At 59.9% G+C, this 22064-nt stretch overlaps 2 protein-coding genes across 20 annotated transcripts in view; one reads left to right on the top strand and one right to left on the bottom strand.

The window, feature by feature from the left end:
• Positions 1 to 130: 130 nt before the first annotated feature.
• On the top strand, positions 131 to 6925 carry RCOR2 (REST corepressor 2). 2 transcript variants are annotated; one of them, XM_074336537.1, is made up of 12 exons: positions 136 to 2420; positions 3185 to 3241; positions 3532 to 3612; positions 3816 to 3868; positions 3956 to 4117; positions 4224 to 4348; positions 4450 to 4519; positions 4601 to 4816; positions 5202 to 5279; positions 5404 to 5461; positions 5599 to 5828; positions 5950 to 6409. In XM_074336537.1, the coding sequence occupies exons 1-12, from the start codon at positions 2294 to 2296 to the stop codon at positions 6262 to 6264; spliced, it is 1572 nt and encodes a 523-aa protein (XP_074192638.1). In that variant the 5' UTR covers positions 136 to 2293; the 3' UTR covers positions 6265 to 6409. The 2 variants fall into 2 exon arrangements, with proteins under 2 accessions (XP_074192637.1, XP_074192638.1); XM_074336536.1 differs by lacking the exon at positions 5599 to 5828 and having other exon boundaries at positions 131 to 2420; positions 5950 to 6925.
• A 196-nt stretch (positions 6926 to 7121) lies between these two features.
• Positions 7122 to 22064, bottom strand: part of MARK2 (microtubule affinity regulating kinase 2) — a 53566-nt gene continuing 38623 nt past the window's right edge. For 4 of the 18 annotated variants that reach the window (XM_074336523.1, XM_074336524.1, XM_074336529.1 and 1 more), the window contains exons 4-19: positions 19412 to 19541; positions 19070 to 19135; positions 18915 to 18985; positions 18644 to 18700; positions 17693 to 17929; positions 17139 to 17258; positions 16934 to 17033; positions 16743 to 16855; positions 15683 to 15815; positions 15243 to 15421; positions 14865 to 14962; positions 13888 to 14049; positions 12999 to 13256; positions 11905 to 11931; positions 9844 to 9888; positions 7122 to 9259 (exon numbers count right to left, since the gene is read on the bottom strand). In XM_074336523.1, the coding sequence (XP_074192624.1) occupies positions 8899 to 9259; positions 9844 to 9888; positions 11905 to 11931; positions 12999 to 13256; positions 13888 to 14049; positions 14865 to 14962; positions 15243 to 15421; positions 15683 to 15815; positions 16743 to 16855; positions 16934 to 17033; positions 17139 to 17258; positions 17693 to 17929; positions 18644 to 18700; positions 18915 to 18985; positions 19070 to 19135; positions 19412 to 19541 (2157 nt within the window). In that variant the 3' untranslated portion in view covers positions 7122 to 8898. The remainder of the gene's footprint in view (positions 9260 to 9843; positions 9889 to 11904; positions 11932 to 12998; positions 13257 to 13887; positions 14050 to 14864; positions 14963 to 15242; positions 15422 to 15682; positions 15816 to 16742; positions 16856 to 16933; positions 17034 to 17138; positions 17259 to 17692; positions 17930 to 18643; positions 18701 to 18914; positions 18986 to 19069; positions 19136 to 19411; positions 19542 to 22064) is intronic. The other 14 variants (XM_019717853.2, XM_019717854.2, XM_019717861.2 and 11 more) reach the window with 12 other exon arrangements.

Genomic DNA, 22064 nt, shown 5'->3' with positions numbered 1-22064 from the left:
GCAGTGATGGCTGTCTGCCAGGCAGGAGGGGACAGAGATGACAGCTTTCCTAAAGATCCGAGGTGCTGTGGGCAGGGTGGCACCCTGCCATTCGGGAGGGGTCAGGGCGGGGAAGCTCTTCTCATCTTGTAGCAGACCCCCTTAGCTCAGATCTAACCTTGGCCCATTCATTCTCCTCCTTTGTCCAGACCTCCCCACCCTGGGGCTTGGTGCCCAATCCGTGATTTAAGAGGAGGAAAAAGGCCCTGTAGCTCTGGCTTGAGGTGTGGCGGGCAACGTGGCTGCGGGCTGGGTGGCCCCAGGGTGGCCCCATGTGGCCCGACAGCGCCGCAGCTGGGTGGGGTCGTGGCTGATTTTGCCCGGCAGCCCCCAAGGAGCTCCCACGACCAAGAGGCCCTAGTCGGGTCTTCGATGGACCACAGGACCCGGGCCGGCCCGCCGCAGGCAGCGGGTGGGGGCGGGGATCCCTGGCTGGGCCCTGGGTTGCTTCTAAATTTAGGAATCTGATTACAGAGTGGCCGAGGAAGGGAAGGGAGAGGACGGTGCGAGTGCAGGCTCGACTCAGTCTGGGCACAGCGGGTGTGCCCGGGTGGTGTGTCTAGGAGTCTGGGGCTCCAGGTGGGAGGGGCTGCGGCGGGGGCTTGGGCTTGTGTGCGCTGCCGCACGTGCCCGGGGCGGCGGGGACGGGCACCCGCGCAGCTCGCCGGCTCAGAGCCACCGCCGGTGTGTGCGCTGGTTCTTTGTGTGCCTGGCAGGGTGGCTGGGTCTGGCTTGGAAAGTCTCTGCCCACCCCCCTCCCCCATCTCCGTCTGTGCCGCTCTACCCGCTTCCCGGTCTGTCACTCTGCCCATGCTTGTCCCGGGGGAGGGGGATGCTGCTCCCAGCTGGGGTGATAGTGAACCCAGTGGGGAGGAGACCCAGCTCCTCCCTCTCCTTGCAGTCCAGACCTTCCCCTACACTTCCCATTCCCCATCCCTCAACCCCTTATGCCACTGTTTTGAGGCGCACACTGCAGCAGTTAAAGGGAATGGGGTGACCCCTGGGGACCCGCAGATGCACTAGAAGCTAGGCTTTGCCCGGGTAGCTCTTGGAGAAATTCATTCCTCGCTTGTCCGGCCTCCCATCCGCTCTGGCCCCCAAGGGCGCCTGAAGGGGGGGGTCCCCCTGCGGAAGGGGGGGCGGGGAGTTCCTTGGCAGGAAGGGAAATGGAAGGAAAAGCTGGGCTCCACCCGGGCGGGCGGGCAGACGGCCTCAGGGCCCCCAGGGCAGGCGGCAGTAACCCGAGCCCACTGGTGTGTGGGGCTGGTGTGCGCGTGGGTGGGGCTGACCCCCAGCTATTGCGGGGGGGGCAACGGGGTCTCCCCCAGGGGCAAGTCTGGGAGACCCTGGGGCCCGCAGAGGGAAGCGCTCTCCACCCGGGTCCTGACCCCACCCCCTGGAGGTCTAGCCCCGGCCCCCAGACCCCGCCCCCCGGGCCCTCCTTTCCACCCCAGGGCCAGATGTTCAGCTGGCGGAGGCATCGGCTGGGGGAGGGGTGCTGAGGCCGCAGCCGGTACTACTTCCCTGCCAGCAGCTTCATTGTGTGCGCGAGGAGCGAGCGGCGGCGGAGAGCTGGCGGGCGAGCGAGCAGCAGCCCGAGCGCGCCGGGGAGAGGGAGAGCGAGCGCACCGGGGAGGGTGCGAGGCGGCGCCCGCGGCTACGCTCCGCCCGCCTCCCTGCAACTCTGCCCCAGCGCCGCGCGCCGTGCGCGCCGTCCCGCCACCACCGCTACCGCCGGGGCCCCGCCGGCTGCCGTCGCAGGCAGGGGTCTGGTCGGGACAGGGGTCCCCGCCCGGCGGTTGGGGCATCCCCGTATAGCCGAGAGGCACGGAACCCGTGGGGGGCGCCAATTGCGCTGCAGCGCCCGCCCACTGAACTGCGTGGGCAGGAGGGCGGTGAGGCTCCCGGGCGCCCCGAGGGCAGGGCGCCCCGACTTCTTTGGGGGAGCCCCAATCCTGGAGAGCGCATAGAGCGAGCGCGCCCCCCCCAGCCACATTGGACCTTGCGCTCATCCTCCGTGCACCCCACTTCTGCACAAACTTTTCCGAGCCCTCGCCCGTGGGGGTCGCGGAGAGCGCTGGGCTGCCCTCTGGGCTCCCGCCCCTACGGACCCTAGCCTCGCTGACCTCCTGCCTCTCGTAGTCTCAGTGGCGACCTCTCCAGGTCGGGCCAGGCACGGCACTTGAGGCGAGCGCGGCAACCCCCGGTTGCTCTCCGAAGCCTCCTGCGCCCCCCGGGGCAGCCGGGCGGGGTAATGCCCTCGGTGATGGAGAAGCCGAGCGCGGGCTCCGGGATCCTGTCCCGAAGTCGGGCCAAGACGGCGCCCAACGGTGGACAGCCCCACTCGGAGGATGACAGCAGCGAGGAGGAGCACTCGCACGGTGAGCCCCGCGGCCTCGGGTTAAAGGCGCACAGGCCAGGGGGCGCGGGATGGGCGGGCGGGGCGGGGCCGGGGTGGGGGAGAGTTGCCGACCTCCGGCGTATTATACTAATGGTTCTTGTCAGCCCTGGATTGGAGCCTCTGCCTTGCTTCTGCCCCAAGCCTGGGGCTACCGGCACCGGGACTCTGGAGGCTGAGCCCCTAGCTGCCGAAAAGGCGGTCCTGCCCGCCGCGCCCTACTCAGTCCCTGGGGACTCGGGTGTCCCTGCCTTCCACACATTAGGCGTCGCATACCTTGCCACCTTGCAGGGGAATGAGGTCTGGCCGGGGCAGGGGTTGGAAGGACACCTCCACACGGAGCTGTGAGGCTCATGCGGTGGGGAGGAGCCTTGGATTCCCCGCAGGGCTGTAGTCCAGGTCTAGGGGCAGCCCTCCAACCTCCCCCCACCCCCCAGTCAGAACAAAGGGCTCTGCCTGGCCTGGGCTCTAAAACTGGCCCCTGTTCTCTGTCCCCCCCCCCCCCACAGGCCCCCATAGTCTATAACTAGGCAGGGTCGCTTCCTCTTCCAGTTCTTTCTGTGGCTGAGGGTAACTGAGGGAGAAGATGAGAGAAAAGTGAGCCTCCTGGAAGGTGGGGGCCCTGGGTGCTCAGGAAAGAGAACTCCAGGCCAGCCACCTCCCCCGCCACCTCCTCCCATCCTCTCTCCCTCCCTCCTTCCCTCCTTCCCTCCCTGGAGTCCTGACTGCCTCCCCCTGGCTCCGCAGACAGCATGATCCGTGTTGGAACCAATTACCAGGCCGTAATTCCGGAGTGCAAGCCTGGTGAGTGGCAGGACAGGCTGTGAAGGGCGGGGAGTGGAGGGCCCATGGCTTGGCCCTGAGCCCCACCTGGGGGAGCCCTTGGCTGGTGCCCACTGGAAGGACAGGCGGGTGGGGGTGGGTGGCCCCGTGGCTAGTTTTCCTGCTCTGCCTTCCTGTCTGGGTCTCAGCCCCTCCCTTTTTCTGGGCCTCACCTCAGAGGCCCCCCTCTGCCACCCTCTGGCCATGGGTCCAGGCCCACACCACCATGCTGATCTGAGTGTCTCCCCATCCTTTGCTCCTCTGCTTTTCAGAGAGCCCTGCACGCTACAGCAACAAGGAGCTGAAGGGGATGCTGGTGTGGTCGCCCAACCACTGTGTGTCGGATGCCAAGCGTGAGTGGGTGGGACCCCAGGTTCATGCACACCCTTGGGAGCTGGGGGCTTGGGTTCATGCCAGCCAGTGGCCAGCTCTTCTCAGAAGTGGACTGGAGTCTAAGGTGTGGGCTCAGGCTGTGGGGAGCATACCTCTGTTGGGGCAGGCCTGGGTTAGGAGTTGTAACCCCTCCTCCAAGACCTGGCTCCTCCCACCCTTGCAGTTGACAAGTACATTGCAATGGCCAAGGAGAAGCATGGCTACAACATTGAGCAGGTGAGCCTTGGCCCCACAGGGGTTCGGGGTGGGGAATGGACAGAGCTGGGGGTGGCTGAACCTGAGTTGTCCCTTGTCCCGGGCCAGGCACTGGGCATGCTCCTGTGGCATAAGCATGACGTGGAGAAGTCACTGGCCGACCTGGCCAACTTCACCCCCTTCCCTGACGAGTGGACAGTAGAAGACAAGGTGCTGTTTGAACAGGCCTTTGGCTTCCATGGCAAGTGCTTCCAGCGGATCCAGCAGATGGTAAAGCCCTCCGCCCCAGCCATCGCACCTCCGCCCCTCCTTTCTGACGAGCCTGCCCGGGGCCCAGACTCTTGGGTGGCCCCAGCCTCTGGCGTTGCCCCTCCAGCTGCCTGACAAGCTGATCCCCAGCCTGGTGAAGTATTACTACTCTTGGAAGAAGACGCGCAGTCGGACCAGCGTGATGGACAGACAGGCTCGGCGGCTGGGGGGCCGAAAGGACAAAGAAGAGAGGTGGGGGTCCAGGGGGAGCTAAGTGGGTGGGGGCAAGCCAAGTTCTTGGTGGGGGGGGCCCTGCCCCTTCCTCACTCCCTCCCTGTCCCCTGTGTCATCAGTGATGAGCTTGAAGAGGGACGAGGAGCAGTGAGTGAGGGAGAGCCAGATGCTGGAGACCCCAAGAGAGAGGTGAGGTGCTAGAGCTGGTCTGGCCCACCCACCCTCTCCTTGGGCTTTGCACCACTCTCCCCCTTCTCTTTTCTATGGCAGCCTCTGCCCTCTCGGCCCCTGAATGCTCGCCCAGGCCCTGGGAAGAAGGAGGCCCAGGTGTCCCAGTACCGCCACCACCCACTTCGAACCCGGCGGCGCCCACCCAAGGGCATGTACCTGAGCCCGGAGGGCCTCACTGCCGTGTCAGGAAGCCCGGATCTTGCCAACCTCACTCTTCGAGGCCTTGACTCCCAGCTCATCTCCCTCAAGCGCCAGGTGAGGGCCTGAGAAAAGAAGGGGCCATGCAGAGGGGGCAGTCAGCAGCTGGGCACTGTGACTGGGGGCAGCTGGGGGTAAGGGAGATGGTGCAGGTGCCAAGCCTGCCCCTGTCCCTGCCCCTGCCCCATCCTCTGGGCTTCTGGGTAACTTGGTATTTTTTTTCTGGGTCTTAAAAAAAAAGAAAAACTGGTCTGTGAAAAGGGGTGAACCACAGAGTCTCCCCTACTGAGTGGTTGTGAGGGGTAAATGAGTTAGATGGTGGGTGGCAAAGAGCTGTGTTGGGAAGTGGCACCGTGTCTGCAGAAGTAGGGCCCTGGCAAAGGCTGGTATTGACAGCCTCCCTGGCAGAGTTTGATGTTCCCTCATTTCCTGACCTCCCCAGGTGCAAAGCATGAAGCAGACCAATAGCAGCCTTCGCCAAGCCCTGGAGGGTGGCATCGATCCCCTCCGCCCTCCTGAGGTAAGGGTTGGGGTGCAGGAAGGGGTTCTCTCTGGAGGCAGAGCAGAAAGGGGAATTCTGCTTGGAGAGCAGGGCCTCCATTTCCGTATTTTTGGTGTAAAGGACGTATTTCTTTGCTCTCCAGGCCAACACCAAGTTCAACTCCCGCTGGACCACAGATGAGCAGCTTCTGGCTGTACAAGGTGGGTTAGACTGTGAGGGGAGCAGAGGGCCCCAGGAATCTCCCCACCCTCCAAGGAGCTGGGGGCAGAGGGAAAGGCTCAGGAAGTAACTAGTTCTCAGGGGTACTCACACTCTGCTGCCCTTCTGACCCTTGCAGCCATCCGTAGGTATGGCAAAGACTTTGGGGCTATTGCAGAGGTGATTGGGAACAAGACTCTGACCCAGGTGAAGACCTTCTTTGTGAGCTACCGGCGCCGCTTCAATCTGGAGGAGGTGCTGCAGGAATGGGAGGCCGAGCAGGATGGGGCCCCTGGAGCCCCGGTCCCCACGGAGGAGGCTAGGAGAGGGGCTCCCTTGCCAGCCCCAGCCCTAGAGGAAGACGATGAGGTGAGAAGGGATGAGAGAAACCCTTCAGAGAAGAGAGGAGAGGAACCGCCTCAGGCCGCGTCCTTAGGCTGCGCTAGGGTTGTGGTGGAGCCTCGTTTCTCACTCGTCTCTCTCCTCTCAGGTCCAGATCACATCTGTCTCAACATCTGTGTCCAGATCGGTGCCCCCTGCGCCCCCGCCCCCTCCACCTCCCACCGCGCTGTCCCAGCCACCCCCGCTGCTGAGGCCGCCTTTGCCTACGGCTCCCACCCTGCTTCGCCAGCCACCCCCACTCCAGCAGGGCCGCTTCCTCCAGCCCCGGCTGTCCCCCAACCAGCCCCCACCACCTCTCATCCGTCCTGTCCTGGCTGCCTCCCGCCACACTGCTCGTCCCGGCCCTCAGCCCCCACCCACCCTGATTGGAGCACCTCTGGAGCCTCCGGCACCCTCACTCTGAGCCCTGAGGCCCCCCACCAACCAGAGGCTCCAGGACGCCTTTGCTGGACATCTTCTGGCACCTGTGGCTTCACGGAGGACAAGGGACTAGAGCTTTCGCCAGGTCTTTCGAAGACCAGAGCTGCTGATTGGCACAGCCTGGACCTGTGGGTTCTGCCCATGTTTCTGGCAGCTGAGTCCATCTCTGCTCCCACCCCGGCCAGGCGCTGGGACTGGGGGTGGCCTTCTGAGCTGGCCTGAGAGTACTTTCTCTTCCTGGATGGGACTGGAATGGCTGCCTCCTATTTGGCTGGGGTTTGGCCTTTGGGCCCTGCCTTTTGTGTAGAGGGGGTAGTGACCGTAGCTTGGGGGGTAGGGGAGAGGACAGTTTGGCCTGTTGGCTGTTCTTCCTCTTTCCCTTCTTTTAGCAATAAGCCTGGGGTGAAGTGGGGAGGGGGCTGGAGGGGGGAGGTGGGCAGAAAGGTCCCTGGGGCTTGATCGCAGCAGAGACTAGAGCGGCAGCTGTCTTCTGGCCGAGTGGGAAGTGCTCAGGGGCTGTGAGGGTGCCCACTATGCCCACCGCCCAAAAGCTTAGAGGAGGGTTGAGGGTCGGGAACATATGCAGACATGGGTTTATTTTTCAATGTTTTTAAAAAATAAATAAAACCTTCCAAGCTCACTGAGTCGGACCTTTGGCTCTGCTTCCTGACTGTGCCATGGGGGTGGGGGGGGGGAGGGTGTGCCCGCCTGCCCAGCACTGGCTTCTCCCCTGGTCCCCAGACCAGAATCCGTTCTCTCCTGCAAGGAAGGTGGCTGGGCCACATCTTGCCCACGGGGACTGGGTACCTGCCTAGTTGGGAGAAGAAAGGAGGAGGCAACTCAGATTCCAAACATTCTCTTTATTACGTGTTTGATCCAGAGGAGAAACTAAGTGCAGGGGGTGGGGGGAGTCTGGGTGGGGAGGGGCCACCTTGCCTGGGAGCCCCCCCCTGGCCACCACCCCCTTTGGGAGCCAAGCCATGCCCTCCCAGCCCCTCGGAGCACCCGGGCTGTTCCATAGGGCAGGAGTGGGGGGAGGGAGGGAAGGAGGAGGAGCCCTTGGTCTGAGCCAAGCCCGAAGTGGGCTTGGGGCAGGAGGGCTGAGGTTGGCAAGGAGCCTTCCTGGGACCCAAGGGCTCGACTTGCCATGGAGCCTGGCCTGGGAGTGGGGGTGATGAGTAGGGGTGGGGTCATCATAAATCAAAAAAAATAAAATAATAAAATAAAAAATAAAACCCATCACAAAAAAATGTACAACTCAGGTGAGGGTAGGGCCAGCCTCTGTGCAGGACCCCTTCCCCAATTTCTCAAGAACAGAAACAGCAGAGAAATAAATTAAGGGATGCAGCGGCCGCCACCAGCCAAGCGCCCATAACCAGCCACTCCCACACTGGCCACGGAGGTCGGCAAGCTGGGAGTCACTTGGCCTATCTGTGCCCCCACCCTGTGGAGGGCAGAGGCTCCCGGCCCTGCTGCCCTATCCAGCCTCCTGCCAGGTGGCCATGGAGGCCCTGGGCAGTGTCTCCTGAGAGGAGGGGCGACAGTGTCAGGAAGAAAACGCAAGGCCGAGAGATGAGTGGTGAGGGAAGTCAACTGCTATGGAACTAGCTGGTGCCCAGATTAATGCCAATGATGGGGAGCAGTGGGGAGGGGAGAGGAACAGCGAGGGGGGCTGTGCTTTCAGACAAAGGCTCTCCCATAATGGAGAATGCCTGGCGTCCCTGTTCGGAGACTAGCAGCCCAGGCGGCCCCCTGGGGGCCCAGGAGCCCATCTGCCCTGCAGTCCCCTCCCCTCTCCAGCCCTGGGGTCAGCCCCGCCTTCTACCTGGGAGGGGGTGGGAGAAGATGGCACAGACTTTTGAGGAGGGGAACAAAAGTCCCCACAGCAGCTTGTGGAAGGAAATGCCCAGCTCTGGGGAAGGGGGGCAGAGGACAGTGTGGAGGGAGGCCAGAGCCCCGTGCCTCGCTGCCAGCCCACCCACCCACCTCAGGGCTGTGCAGCACCCCCGCCCCAGCCCCTGCCCCCCAGGCTCCAGCCCAGGGGCCTGAGGTCAGGGGAAGGCCACCTCTGGTGGTTTGCTTGGAGGGGAAGGAGGGGAGGAAGAGGGGAGAAGCCCAAAGTGGGCCTGGCGGAGGGCCTGACAGGGAGCTCCACCACTCTTGCCTGAGAGTGTTCCAGCCCTGAGCCACCCTCCCGGGAAACCCCACAGAGCCAGTCTCGACTGTCCCAATGGGGCAGGGAGGAAAGGTGGCCGCTGGGATTTTTTTTTTTTCTTTTTTCTTTTTGGTAATAAAAAATTTCTTGGTTTAGGCGAAATACTCTGTGCAACCGCAGTACCGAGGGGGAGCCCTGCCCCCCCACCCCCTCCCCTTCCTTTGCCTCCTGTGGGAGAGAGGGGGAAGGGGAGTATCTGGGCAGGGGTAGATGTGGGGGGAAAGAACCATCTCCCATCCCCACAAACATGGAAGAAAAACTGAGCAGGGCGGGCAGGGAGAAGTGCCAGCAGGGGAGACACGCCAATCCATCTCTGCAGTCTCGCCCCGGCGGGTTGGAGCGGCGGCCCAGCAGCTAAGTCCAGCGGGCCCGCCTCCGTCGCCCCCCACTCCTGACAGCCTGTTAAAGCTTCAGCTCGTTGGCTATTTTGGAGGCAATGTTTTTGAAGGCCATGGAGGTGCCTGATATCCGCTTAAACCGAACCCCGTTGAGCGACAGCCGCGGCAGCTTGCACACCTCCATCTCCCACTGCACGAAGCTCTCGTGGCCCGGCGCGCCGTGCATGCAGAGCAGCATGTACTTCTCGTGCAGCTCGCTCTGGCAGCTGTTGGCGTCCAGCACCTTGCGGATCTCCCGCATCATCTCGTTGGGCTCCATGGAGCTCGTGGTCTTCATGCTCCACGTGAAGCGCAGCGAGCGGGGCTTGGCCTCCCGGAACTCCTCCTTCTCTTTCTCGTTGCTTCCACTGCCCACCACGTGAGGTCTGCGGAGAGGGCAGAGGTGGTGTCAGCGGGGCCCGAGGCACCCCACCCACGGGAAGCCACCCTGGCACACGGACCCCGAGACCAGAGAGGAAAGTGGGAGGGTGCCCAGGCGGCAACCAGGCTGGCAGAGGGAGCGTCAGACCCAGTCCAGGAGCAGAGGGCAAGGCGAGAGCAGTCCTGCACCTCTGTCTTCTCAGGACAGAGAAGCTGAGGCGCCAGCCCCTGGTGGGGGCGGGGCTAGCAGTTCCATGCTTTCCTTTGAAGAGGGTGGGGGGCTCAGGGAAGAAAGGGGAGCACGTGCTCAATAACCCTGACCAGTTCACAGACTGGACAGAAGAAGCTGCCGAGGCACAAACAGGTACCCAGGGCTCCTGCTTCCACAGTAGCCCAGACCCGAGGACAAGGGCCCACACCTACTGAGCTGGCGTGTGGGGACTCTCTGAGGAAAGGGAGACCCCAAGAGGGTGGCAACAGGGCAGAACCACCGGAGGAAGAGCCAGGTGGCAGAAGGAGGAGAGGAGCAGGAGGTGCGTGGCAAGCCCGGTGGCCTGGGCAGGGCCGGTGCTGGCTCCAGCCCTCTCACCTGAGCGTCTCCACTCGGTCTTTGCTTTCAGGTTCATTCAGGTTCCTCAAAAAACAGAGCGAGGGAGAGTTTAGTGCTGGGACCTCTCGCTCCTTCAGCTGCCGCAGACCCGGGTAAGGGCGAGCCGAGGAGGTGCCGTCAGTGGGTGGGCAGACCCAAGCCCAAAGGCCACTTGCCCATCACCTGGCAGGCCCACACGGCTCTGTGGCACCTCACACTAGCGGCTCCTCACACTAGCAGCTCAATTGTCCCTTTCCAACAGGGAGCCCAGCACAGGGGCCTGTCCCTCCCCACACTCTCAGAGATCTGTGCTGGGGAGGGAGGTGGGGTGTGGGTGCGCAGGCACACGGATGGAGCCGTCACAGCATGAGGCAGCATCCCCAGCAGCCCAGCCAGTGCTCCCGCTGTGAGGGGGTCGTCTGTGCCACTGTACCCGGTCTCAGAACCGCAGTCCTCTTGGAAGGAAGGGGGTGGGGATAAATGGAGGCCTCTCTCAGGAGGCTCAAAGGACCGAGCTCTGGAACTGCTTTGACATGCCTGGGGATGGGTGGGGAGCAGGGCCCTGGGGCTGGCTGCAGCCTCGCCTCCCCCATTCTTTGATAGTTCCCCTGCCTGCCAGGCTGCCAGGCCATCTGCTTGTACAGAAGGGGAGGACGGAGGGCAGGGCAGGGCAGACACCTCGGGAGGGTGGGTGGGGAAGAGGTCTGGCCCCCGCTGAGCGGCTTCTCTGGCTCCTGGCAGGAAGATGGGTGCCTGGAGCCGGGAAATTGGGGATTGCAGAGGAGGGCAGGGGTGTGAAGAGTGAGAGCGAGCAGCAGCAGCACATGTAAAAGGAACACAAAGACACCACAGACACATGAACGCAGACAAACGCACTGTCAGCCGGGAGCCCGGGCTGCGCAAGGAAGGAGCCTGGCTGCTCTCTGCAGCCCCACCTGGCTCCTGCCCTGTGGGTGGAGGTGCCCTGCATGGCAGGCCCCCACTGGGGCCCCATGAGTCAACAGCTAGCCATGCAGGGAAGAGCTGGGTGGGGAGCAGTGTGGGGGAGGGAGAAAGCTGAAGACCCTGTCTTGGCCGTTTCCCTGACAGTTGGGGCCCTAACGTGCCCGCCAGGCATCCCAGCCTTAGGGCAGGGCCTGGGCTGACAGCCTTGGGGAACCAGGGCTCCCAGCCTGGCCCTTGGTCTTCAGCTTGGTATTTGGCACAGCCAGGCCTCCAGAGAGGATGAGTCCAGGCCAGGGGTGGCAGAGCAAGGACCCAGTGTATGAAAGGAGATGCCTGGGGGTGTGGGGTGGGGACTCTCCCATTGTTTCGCCAGGGCTTAGGGGTAGATGGCCCTGGCCCTGAACATCCCAGCTCCCGGCTCTGTGAAGCCACAGCCCAGAGCGGAGGTGGCGGGTTCCATCCAGATACTGCTGGAGGCAGGTGTGCTGGGGTCGGGGTGGGCCTAGTTTTGCAGCAGCTGCCAGAAGGGGGTGCTGTGCGCACTCGTGAGGCAGAGGCTCCTAGGGCTTGGAGGCTGTCAACTGCAGCCCTGGGAATCCAGGGTCCCTTTGGTACCTCCACAGTCCTGGCTTCTGGTAGGGCAGGGCCAAGAGGTCACAAAGCCCTGAAGTTCCAGGGACCAGACATGGGGAAGCCCAGGAAACCCAAAATGAGATACCATCCCAGATGCACTTTCGCCTGGTGGGAGGGCTTCTTCAGAGCACATGCACAGACAGGGCAAAGGGCCAGAAAAGGAACCCAACACTGTGACCAAAGACCAAAACCCAGGGGTGGGGTAAGGTGGAGGGGAGAAGACAATCTTAAAGGGAGAATTACCTGACAATGTCCCCCTTGCTCGGGGACAGGCCCATCATTTTCAAAGCCATTTGCCCTGAGTGGGCAAACGTGGCCTTGTGTGACCGCCCAGTCAGAGCAGTCTTCGTCCCTTTAAGATGGCTGAGAGGACCACACAGACGTGGTTAGCAGATGGAGGAGGGAGCAGGAGCCAGAAAAGGGAAGTTAGTGAGAGAGGCAGGACACAGACACAGACACACACACAGAGGGCTCAACGCCTACCTTCTGGCAAACCTGAAAGACAGATTTCTAAAAAAACAAACAAAAAAAGACAAAATAAAAAAAAACAAAAAACAAAGAAAAAAAACCAACAAGACGGTATGTGGATAAGCAGGTGGGGAGTGGGTTTTCCAGGTTCAAGGATCACCCCATTTGTGGGAGAGCCGCTCAGCGAGACTAGAGTCCCCAGACATCCAACCCGCTCACGCCCCACCCTGAAGCCTACACCTGCATTCCCGGCTGGAGAGGGGCATTCAGCTGAAGGGGGTGCAGTGCGGGAGGAAGGGCAGGCCCGCCTGCTCTCTCCAAGCCTCCCGCTGCTTCCTGAGCTACACTAGGTGGGAGAGGAGGCAGTGGGATAGTCAGGGGGCATCCGAGAGGCTGCATTGCTGACTGTACCTCAAGAATCAAAGCTGTCTCTCTGGGGGGGTCGGGCCAAGTGTGAGAAACCTCATGAAGAGAATCCTCACCCTGGTTCCCACGCAGGAAAGATCAGTGCATGGGGCTACAAGGGAGGAGGCCGCCCTGGGCCCCCACCAGCCATTGCATTTATGGCCCTTATCCCGCAACCCCAGGCCCAAGATCATGGCTGCGGCAGAGGGGAGTGGCTGCAGTCAGACCTAACCAACTGGGTGGAGGAGTGTGTGTGTGTGTGTGGGGGAGGCGGTCAGAGAGGGCTGAGACAAGAGACCAGGAAAACTCTCCTTTCTGGCCCAGCCTGGCTCAGGCCTCATGACTTTGCAGCTGCGTCACCAAATATAAGTTTCCATGGGAACCCAGGAGAGAAGAGGGGGGCTTTTATTTTAGCATCTGAGTTCACACTCCTAGAGAGGAGGCGGCATCAGCATCATCAGGCCATCTGCTGGGGGTGCGGGTAGAGGGGTACACCAGGGGTGTGCATAAGGAGTTAGGGAGGCCTGAGAGGGACAGGAAGGGTCTGGGCACCTGAGGTGCGGACACAGACCCAACTGCTTAGGCTTCCCAAGGCCTCCTCTAGCCCCAGGACCCAAGCCCAGTCCCAGGTGTCCTCGTCCCCACCCGCAGGAGGGTAAGGAAGGCCTGGCCTCACACTCTGCCACCCTAAGGCCCCTACTCACCTGCGTACAAACTTGGAGGTGAATTTGCTGAAAATGCTCCCCGAGGCCCCCCGCCGGCCCTGGCTGTTGCCAGAGGGAGAGGCTGGGGTCACACCGTAGGGCAAGTTCTGCTGGTCCCGCACCTGCCGGAGCTGCCCAGCATGGAAGGTGCTTCGACTGGACACACCCCGGGGGAAATTAGTTCGGTCTGGGGCTCCACCACTGCTGCTGATGTTGTGGGCGGAGGGGGAGGCGACAGGGACACGCTGGGGGGCTGTGCTGTGGGAAAAAGGGGTGGGGGTGGGGAAATGCATCAGGGCACAAGAAAGCCATCACCACCAAGCACCTGGAGCCCTGGGGTGGGAAGAGGGAGGGGATGCTAAGGCAGAGGCAGCCATCACGGAGGACACAGAAGGAAGGGTGTGACCACTGAGGACACCAGTAAGGAGGACGTCTAGGGGAGGTGGGAGGAGATGGTTTGGGAGAGGGAGCGAGGCAAGGAAGGTACGTGTGTGGAGAGCAGTACAGGCTGGAGAGAAGTGGCTCCTTGGGAGCTAGGCAGACTGGAACCTCAAGGGGACAATGGTGACCAACCCTCAAGGACTGAGTCCCTGTGATGCTGACTGTCCCTGGGGTCCTAAGGAAGTCCAGGAAGGCTCAGAACAAAAAAGCTTCCTTCTGGAGCCTCGGGACGGCTTCTGGCATATCTGTTCTGAGAGGGAGAACTGGAGGAAAAGAGGGGCATTAAGCTATTTTTTTGTTCCTTCTACTTCCTGGCTGCAGGGGACAAAGCCATTTCTTGTGGCTAAGATGACCAGAATAGAGGACCCCAGGTGGGAAGAAACTGTTGGGGGCAGGGAGTGGGACAGGCAGATGGCAGCAGGTGCACCAGCTGCCCCAGCACACTTGCCTGGGCCGCGGCACCTCACAGTTACTGTCCGTGGGGGGCAGCCCAGTGGCCTTGTTGGGGTGCACGGAGGCCGACATGGATTTCTGGTGCTGGCGGGGCCGGGCCGCAGAGACTGCGGCAGAAGCAGAAGCCGTGGAGGCCCGGGACCCTGGCATGGTTAGGCTAGGAGACAAAAGCAGCGGAGAGGCCTGGGTTAGGGGTGGGTGGAGGCAGGAGGCTCGTGTTAGGAGGCAAGGGCGGGGCAGGCAGCGCCAGGGCTGGGAGCTTGGCAGGATGCAGGTTAGCCCGGGCCGGGCCACAGCAAGGGGGACACCAGTCCGAGCTGAGGAAAGCAGGGCTGGGAAGCGGAGGGCAGGGGGAGGGAGGCAAGGCAGGCCAGAGCCTGGGGGAGGAAACCAAGAGTGAAGGAAAGCCGACAGGAGGCAACTGGCTCCGGGCTGCGCTGGTCTCCTAGGAATTCTAAGAACAAGGATGTTTCCTCGCCAGAAAGAGCAGGGTATTGCTAAGGGGAATTTTCATTAAGCTCAGAAGAGGCGGAGCCAGGCACACAACACACCAAGAGATGCTGCCGGTCAAGGCAGGGGTAGCTCAGCACTCGTGGGCACAGCTGGAGTCACCCTCAATGTACACCCCTCAGGTGGGCACCTCGATTCTGCCCTGAGCTGGGGCCTCAGCACTGATGCCTAGAGGAGCGCAGCTGCCATGCCCTGGCTGCAGTCAAGAAGCAAGAAGCAGCAGAGATGACCATGGAGTCATACTGGTACAGGCAAGGAACAGTCGGTCACAGGAACACAGGGAAGAGGAGACGGGGTGGGGGGAGTGGAGGGCAGAGAGGAGGTGCTGGTGTGTGGAAAGCTGGACTGGACAGAGCCAGGACGGAACTCCAGGGAGCAGGGAGGGGGTGGTGCTGCTGACAGACGTCCCCGTGGTGCGGAGGCTCCCGGGGAGCGTGGGGGGCAGGGCCCGTGCCTGCTCACCTGTCTTTGCCGTTCTGGATGGAGGCCTGGCCAAGGCTGGCCCTCTCCAAAAGCGGGGAGTTCCTGCTTCGGTTTGTGCTGGTGGAGAGGACGCTGTTCTGTGGGGAAGGAAGGGCAGGGCTGTGTCACGGAATGCCAGGGTTCCACTGGCAGGGTCAGAGCACCTGCCCCCGCCACCTGCCAGGAGGGGTGGGGGTAGGGAAACAACGGACTTCACTTTTACTTCTAGGGGCTAGGCTTTCTACAGGGAGCATCAGCGGCCCAGCAGGGAAGGCCAGGTGGGCAGGCACAGGGAGTGGTCTGGGGCAAGAGAAGAACTGCCTGGAGAGGACAGACAGACCCGCTGCAGGGGGTGGGGGTGGGGCTGACATGGCTCACCGTGGAGGGGGTGGGGGTGGTCTTCTTCCTCTCTAGGCCAGGCAAGGGGCTGGCAGGCACTTTGGCTGTGCTGCTGGCTTTGCGCCCCGATTCCCGGTCCTCCTCAGGCCTCTTATTTTCTGCGTTGTTACTCTGAGTCTTCTTAGAGTAGGAATTCGAGGTGGGAATGGCAGGACCAGCTGCTGGGCCAGAGTGACAGTGGGAATGGGTCAGGGCGGGCGCCCACTGAGGGCCCACCCCACCCACATGGTGCTCTCCTATTGTCTTGCTAGCAACCCAGCAAACCCCACAGAGGCCGAAGGAAGGGACTTGCCCAAGGCCATGCCACAAACAAGTGGCTGAACGGGGAGTGAATGTCAGCTGTCATCCAAAGCCCCCAGAACTTGTGACCTCTCAGCAGAGGGGTGAGTCTCCCACCTGCAACTCCCAAAAGCACTCACCCTGGTCACTGAAGCGCCGCTGCTTGGGGTTGGCCGAGACACTGCGCTGTACCTTGTGGGAGGGGGAAGGAGCACTGCTATTGGTCAGATCAGTTGAAGGCCGGGGCTTCAAGGTGATGGCATCACCCTCCAGCTGCAAGAACAGAAAAGGAGGGCAGAAGTCAGGCAGATACACACACCCACCCCAGGCTCACATGAGACATAGGGCTCACCCTGCAAGACCCACGTGCGACTGAACACTCTTGGGGACACACAAGCCTGGAAACAGACCCTGACCAACATAGCTAGAGACACACTACCTCCGGCAAAGACCCCCACCCTCAGAGAGGGGTACACACACCCATGAGAACGCACATCCAGATGCAGAGACATCCAGACGCAGGAGCCCCAAGCCTCCTGAGTAGGCTAAGGCGAGAATTAAAAGAGGGAGCCCAACACCACTGGTGGGAGAGCAGGGTGGAGAGGCCACGAGTGCATGTGGGGACACAGATGGGGAACAAGACCCCCTGCCCAGAGACCCATGGACTCAGACATGGTGACCCAGATGGACAGAACACTACTCATGAAGCCTCCAGACTCAAAGACAGGTGGATGGACATACATGCAGAGCTACACATCCGCAGACACAAGCACCAGGAAGAAGCAACACACAGACTCGCGACTCTTACAAGAAAGACACAGGGACTCCCGCACCCAGAGACCCAGAGATGCACACTTCCAGAAACAGACACACAAACATAGGGAAACAAAATTTCTGGATCAACACAGAAATGACCCAGCCAGACTGACCCAGACCCAGTCCAACCAACACAGACCGAGCCAGACCTGCTCCCCCATATGGAAACCCAGGCCCAGGCTCGGACCCCATCAGCTTCCCTATCCATTCACTGATGGAGATCTGTGACAGCAAAGACCAGAGGACCTTGGCCACCAGAGCTGAGGCTTAACATTTGTCAGCACAACTACTCAGATGAGCTTCTGCCCTCAAGGGGGCTAGAAGCAAGGGGGTGCCGCTGCCAGCAGGGCCAGCCAGAGCGGGGAATGGAGCAGGGGCACACACCTCGGAGCCCTTGTAGCCCAGGAGCAGGTAGGTGGCCATCACTTCGTTGTACCTCTGGCCCACCAGCGAGTCCTGGATCTCTTCCCGCGTGTAACCCATGGACACCATCAGTTCTGCACGGGGGAAACATTCAGTTAAGGCTGGTCCTGAGCACTACTCAGGCTCAACCTCGCGGCCCAGCTCAGCGTCACCTGTCCGCCGGGGGTCCTTGTAGTCAGGGAGTGGCTCCACGTAAGGCTTTAGTTCATCATCTTCGTGACCCACATTCATCCATCGATCTTTCATGATTTGCTGGGGAGCAAAGGGAAGCGGAAGGGCAGAGAGGAGGGATACTCAGCTTGAAGCTTTCGTTGGGAACCCGGGGCCTTCCGGCCAGCTGGGCTCTCGGCTGCTCACCTCTAAAGTGCCTCTCTTGCTGGGATTGAGAATGAGAAATTTCTTAAGTAGGTTTTCACAGTCCGTGGACATGTAGAACGGGATACGGTACTTTCCCCTCAGGACCCGCTCCCGCAGCTCCTGCAGGAGGGAAAGTGAAAAGTGAAATCACCTAAGGCCAAGGGAAGAAACCTAACACCCAGGCTCCTGAGAGCTAAAGACTGGCCAGGCAGAGCAAAGTGAAATGCAGTAGGAGGCAGAGAGTCTGAGACACGGCCCCTCCCCAGAGACGTGGTGAAGTCAAACACCCTGGGCCCTCTGGCCTGCCCAGCCTGAGTGCCTTGTGGGGCGAATGGACACACAACGGATTCCATCCCTTGAGAAAAGAAGTGAGGTTATTATACTGGGTGCAGATGACCTTTCAACTGCTGCTACCTTCTGCAAGCCCTTCTCTGAAGCTCTGGTGTGGGAGAAATGTAGACAGGTGGCAAAGGTGAGAGGTCAGGGGTAAGACCGGAGGTCAAGAGAGGAAATGAGAAATCACAGAAATGATCTCAGCCGGCGCTTTACTCCACCTTGAGGTTCTGTCCATCGAAAGGCAGGGATCCGCTGACCAGTGTGTACAGAATGACTCCCAGGCTCCACACATCCACTTCAGGGCCATCGTATTTTTTGCCCTGGAAGAGCTCTGGGGCAGCATAAGGGGGACTGCCACAGAAGGTGTCTAGCTTGTTCCCAAAGGTGAATTCATTGCTGAAGCCAAAGTCTGCAATCTTGATGTTCATATCAGCGTCCAAGAGCAGGTTTTCTGCCTGGGAGGTAAGATGGAAACTGTAAGGACACCAAGTGGCCCACACTACAGCTCCAGGCAGGAAGGAGCTGAGGGGAGTGTGAAACAAACAGGAAGTCAGCTCCAGTCTCAGAACTTTCTCCACCAACTCCAAGGGCAGGCCTTCAATCTGTGTGAAAGGCTGGGCAGGAGGAGGGCAGAGCAGGCCATTCCTCACACAGGCAGCCATCGGAGAGCTGCGAGCTGAAGGCTCAGAGACACTCTGAGCTGCAGAAGCTTGTGTGTCAGGCCCAGGTAAATCCTGGTCATCCTATGAGGACTCAGGGGCCAGGAAGCTCATAGGCAGTCTCACACTCTAAAGTCTCAGTGAAAGAGATGAGTGTGCACGCACGTCTGCAAAGCAGCTGTGACGCAGCTGTGACAACACTGAGTATTTTCCCTCCGTCAGCCACCAGGCTGCCTGAAGGACCAGCAAAGCCTGGAGTGCTCCTGTGACACGTGGCGGCATTGGGAGGTGATGGCAGAGAGGTGAAATGGCAGGCCCCCTTGCTCGCTGGCTGGAATGAGACCCTAAGCCCAGCTGTAAGGTCCAGACCGGAAGCAGCCCTCGGGGCTTCCTTATTGTCTCCAAAAAATGAAAGGCTCGAGTTTGTCTGAACGCTCAGGACTGGTGGTTGCCATGGTGAATGGAGCCTGGCCCTGACTCAGAGGCACAGGGGACAAGAGCATGCCTTACCTTTAAGTCCCTGTGAACGATAAACTTCTGGTGACAGTACTGCACAGCAGACACTATCTGAAAGGAAGGAAGAAGGGTCAGCCCAGGGCCACTTGAGGGTAGGCCACAGTGGCTGGCAGAGATGTGACCCCGGGGCCTAGTTCTAAGCTGCCACACAGATCACAAACCCCAAAGGACCCTCAAAAGGCCACTTACAGACAGGCAGCCCCTCCTTGTAAGCCAGACCCCAAAAGGCTGAGGTCAGGCCCATACTCCAGGGAGTCACACCCACCTGGCGGAATTTAGCTCGAGCCTCTTTCTCTTTCATCCTGCCATGAGCCACAAGGTAATCAAACACCTCTCCTGCAAGAGACGGACAGGGCTAGTCAGAGCTGGCTGGGGCGGGGGCAGTGGGTGCACAGGAGGACGAGGCAGTTCCATACGTACCTCCACTGGCATACTCCATGACAAGGTAGAGCGTTTTTTCAGTCTCAATCACCTCAAATAATTTAACTACAAGAGAAAAGGCCAAACCATGAGTCACAGAAGTAGCCCCAACATGTACAGCGGCACCCTCGGGATAAAAGTTCCCCCTTTCAAGTCCACCTTCCCAAGGACAAGTTCCTCTTAGAGCAGCCACACCACGCGAAGGACAGCCCCGTGTGCCAGAGGCAGAGCTTGCCTTCCAGAAAGCAAGGGCCTGGGGAGAAGGGCTCCATGCTGGGCTCCCTGCGGGGAGGTGGAGCCCTGTGGTGGGGGAAGAAGAAAGGAATGACAGCTGGTTCTCACCTATGTTGGGATGATTCAAAACCTTCATTATTCTTACTTCGCGGAATAGCTGGAAAATAAAATGCCAGGGGTCATGCTTGCTCAACTTGCTCCCCTCGGGTCCCCTCCAAACAGAGCCACTGCTGGGATTCTTTTTCCAGAAGAGAAAACAGGCAAGGAGAAAAAAACAGGGCAGTTGTCCGGGTCACCTGGGGCCACCCGATGGCTGAGAGGTAGCGAGGGGGAGGAGTGCAGGCAGGGCCAGTGGGAGGAAAGCGGGGCCCCGACCACTTGTACTCTCAGGGGCAGCACCTGGGTAAGCCTGGCAGTGCGCCCTCTGCCCGTCTGCCCAAAGCAGCTCCCGCCCAGCAGACGGGTTTTGGTCGAGTGCCTTTGAAGGAGGGAGTGTAAGCCCATGTACATCAATATTCAGAACTGAAATTCAGTGACAAAACAGACTCCAGCTTGGTTGGTGTGAAGGGGTGGGGAGAGCTGAAGGCGAACCCTGGTGTCTTCCGATTTCCAGAAGGCAGAGGGCTCTGACTAGTGGGCAGGCCTCTCTCTCCTGGCTCTCTGGGGTGGGGACAGAAGAAGCCACTCCTATATATAGCTGATGCCAATTTTAATCAAATCCACCTCCACACACTCACGCTCTCTTTGTGAAACAAATCAGGGACTCCAAACCATACATTTCCATAAAGATGACAGACATGAACTCCATCCCCTCTGCAGGGGCCAGAGAATTGGAGGTGGGGTTTTTGTAACTTCCAGGCCTCACCACTTATTTGCACTGAGAGCAGGACTAAGTTTTTTTTGGGTTTTTTTTTTCTTTTTTTTTTTTTTTGCGGGGGGGAGGTCTGGAGTATAGTTTATGGAATAAAGTGAACACGTTTTTTCCCCCCTTTAATGAGATCCCAGAGGTTTCGTGAGCTGGAAAGGAGAAGAGACAGTCTTTCCAGTCTTCAAGAACCTGATTCTGACCTTGAATCCCTTTTCTTGTTAGAGCCCAGGTTTCCCTTGCTTTCTTCCCTGGCCCAGCAGTTGTCTTGGATGAAGAGGCAAATAATGCTGGCCACCAACCGCCTCAGGGGCACTCATGGGGAGCAGCACTGAAATGGGGTGTGGAGACAGTGGCCAGGGTTCTTCCTCAGGGTGTGGCCACCTGGCCTGGAAGGGCTTTCTCCTGGAAGAGCGTGGAGTTTTCTGGGCTTGTCTAGAACCCTGAGAGGGCTTGTGTCTTCAGTGTTCCTCATTGAGGGAGCATTGCTGAGATCAAATTTAAACAGAGTGATTTGGCCAGAATCAGATTGGCCTTGGTAACAGAGTGTGTTGAAAGGCTTTTAAAATGGCTACATTTGTCTGGGACTGGTACATTCCAGCTAGTCAGGAAGAAGCAGGGAGACGAAGTGGGTGGGAAGTAAGATGGCCTGGCTGGCTGGCAATCACTGCGACGGCAGGCTGGACCACTCCAAAGACCAAATGGCCCACACCATGCTAACTTCTACTTGGTGGAGTCTGAGCCAACTTGTCAAGAGTAGCCCTCTTTCCCTTTCTTCTGGAAAGCTCCAAGCAGGGAACCCTGGTGATAGCAGCAATGTTTCCTCTGAACCAAAGAACCTTAAGGGATCCCACGGGTAACAAATGTAGGACACACTCTGGTTTTGGCTGTCAGCGCTGCCAGAGCACCTCAGCTCAAACCCTCTAACTCCAAGGGTGTCCCTAACCGCCCCCAGCCCGAGGCCCAGGCTTCCCAATGTCACGGCACTGACTGTTAGCATGAGGCTATGCCTTCTCCCAACTCAAACAACAATGTGCTCGTGAGAAAAGTTCAATCTGCCATGAGAAAAGCACTAGGTTAATCCAGGTCAGAAATTTGAACCAGGGTCAGCTGGAGGATGAGGGCACAAAGGAAATCTGACTTGACCTGAACAGGGGCAGTTTTCTGGAAGCCAATGGGCGATCTCCTCCTTCCCCCAACCGCCGAGCCCAGGGTGGGAGGAGAGCCCCGCGTTTCCAGCTCTGTAACAACCCTTCTGCAAATGAAAGTCTCCTTTTCTCCCTCCCACCAGCTTTGCATAGTTTCTTAAGCGGGGGTATGAGTTCCCACCCAGAGGGTTTCCCCAACCAGCTAAGACCGTAGCTTCCCACTGTTAAGTCAAGGAGGGAAGGGAAAGGTTCGACCTCATCTAGTCAAGACTACATGCAGATGACTGTGACTTGTAGCTAAGAGGAGCCTAGAAGTGAGACGGAAAACTGGGGGCACCCGTCCTTAGTCTGCACTCACTGTCAGAGGCATGAGACGAGTGTATTAGCTTCTAAAAATCCCCGTCTTCAATACTCCTTCTCTAAAACACAGCTGGCACAGGCTCCAGTGGCAGGTTCCTGCCTCCTCTTATCCTGTACTTCTGAAGAAACCACCTTGGATCGATCATTCCAGATCTTAGAATGTGTTTCTAGTAACAGCTACAAACATGTGTTTTTGCATAGGGTTGGCCACAGGCCAGAAGGGCACAAGATACAGGAAGTAGGTCAGAGAGGTAGGCCGAAGAGGCAGCCCTGTCAGGGGGCGTCCACACACAGGGTCCAACCAAAGTCCCAGAGGCAGCAGAGCCACAGAGAGGGGGAGTGGGGACAGTGAAATGCCCCGAGTTTAAACTAGAGCTTTAAGAGGACG

Source organism: Rhinolophus sinicus, linkage group LG06, assembly GCF_036562045.2.
Source record: "Rhinolophus sinicus isolate RSC01 linkage group LG06, ASM3656204v1, whole genome shotgun sequence".
NCBI classification, from domain to species: Eukaryota; Metazoa; Chordata; class Mammalia; order Chiroptera; family Rhinolophidae; genus Rhinolophus; species Rhinolophus sinicus.
Note: the sequence above shows the minus strand (reverse complement) of the source record. Positions and strands in the feature narration are given on the sequence as shown.

Bases quoted from the DNA above. Each gene is read 5' to 3' on its own strand.
- RCOR2 (XM_074336536.1), top strand. From the start codon at position 2,294: ATGCCCTCGGTGATGGAGAAGCCGAGCGCGGGCTCCGGGATCCTGTCC. The intron at 3,869-3,955 runs GTGAGCCTTGGC...GTCCCGGGCCAG, and splicing joins ATGGCTACAACATTGAGCAG to GCACTGGGCATGCTCCTGTG. The intron at 5,462-5,949 runs GTGGGTTAGACT...CTCTCCTCTCAG, and splicing joins GCAGCTTCTGGCTGTACAAG to GTCCAGATCACATCTGTCTC.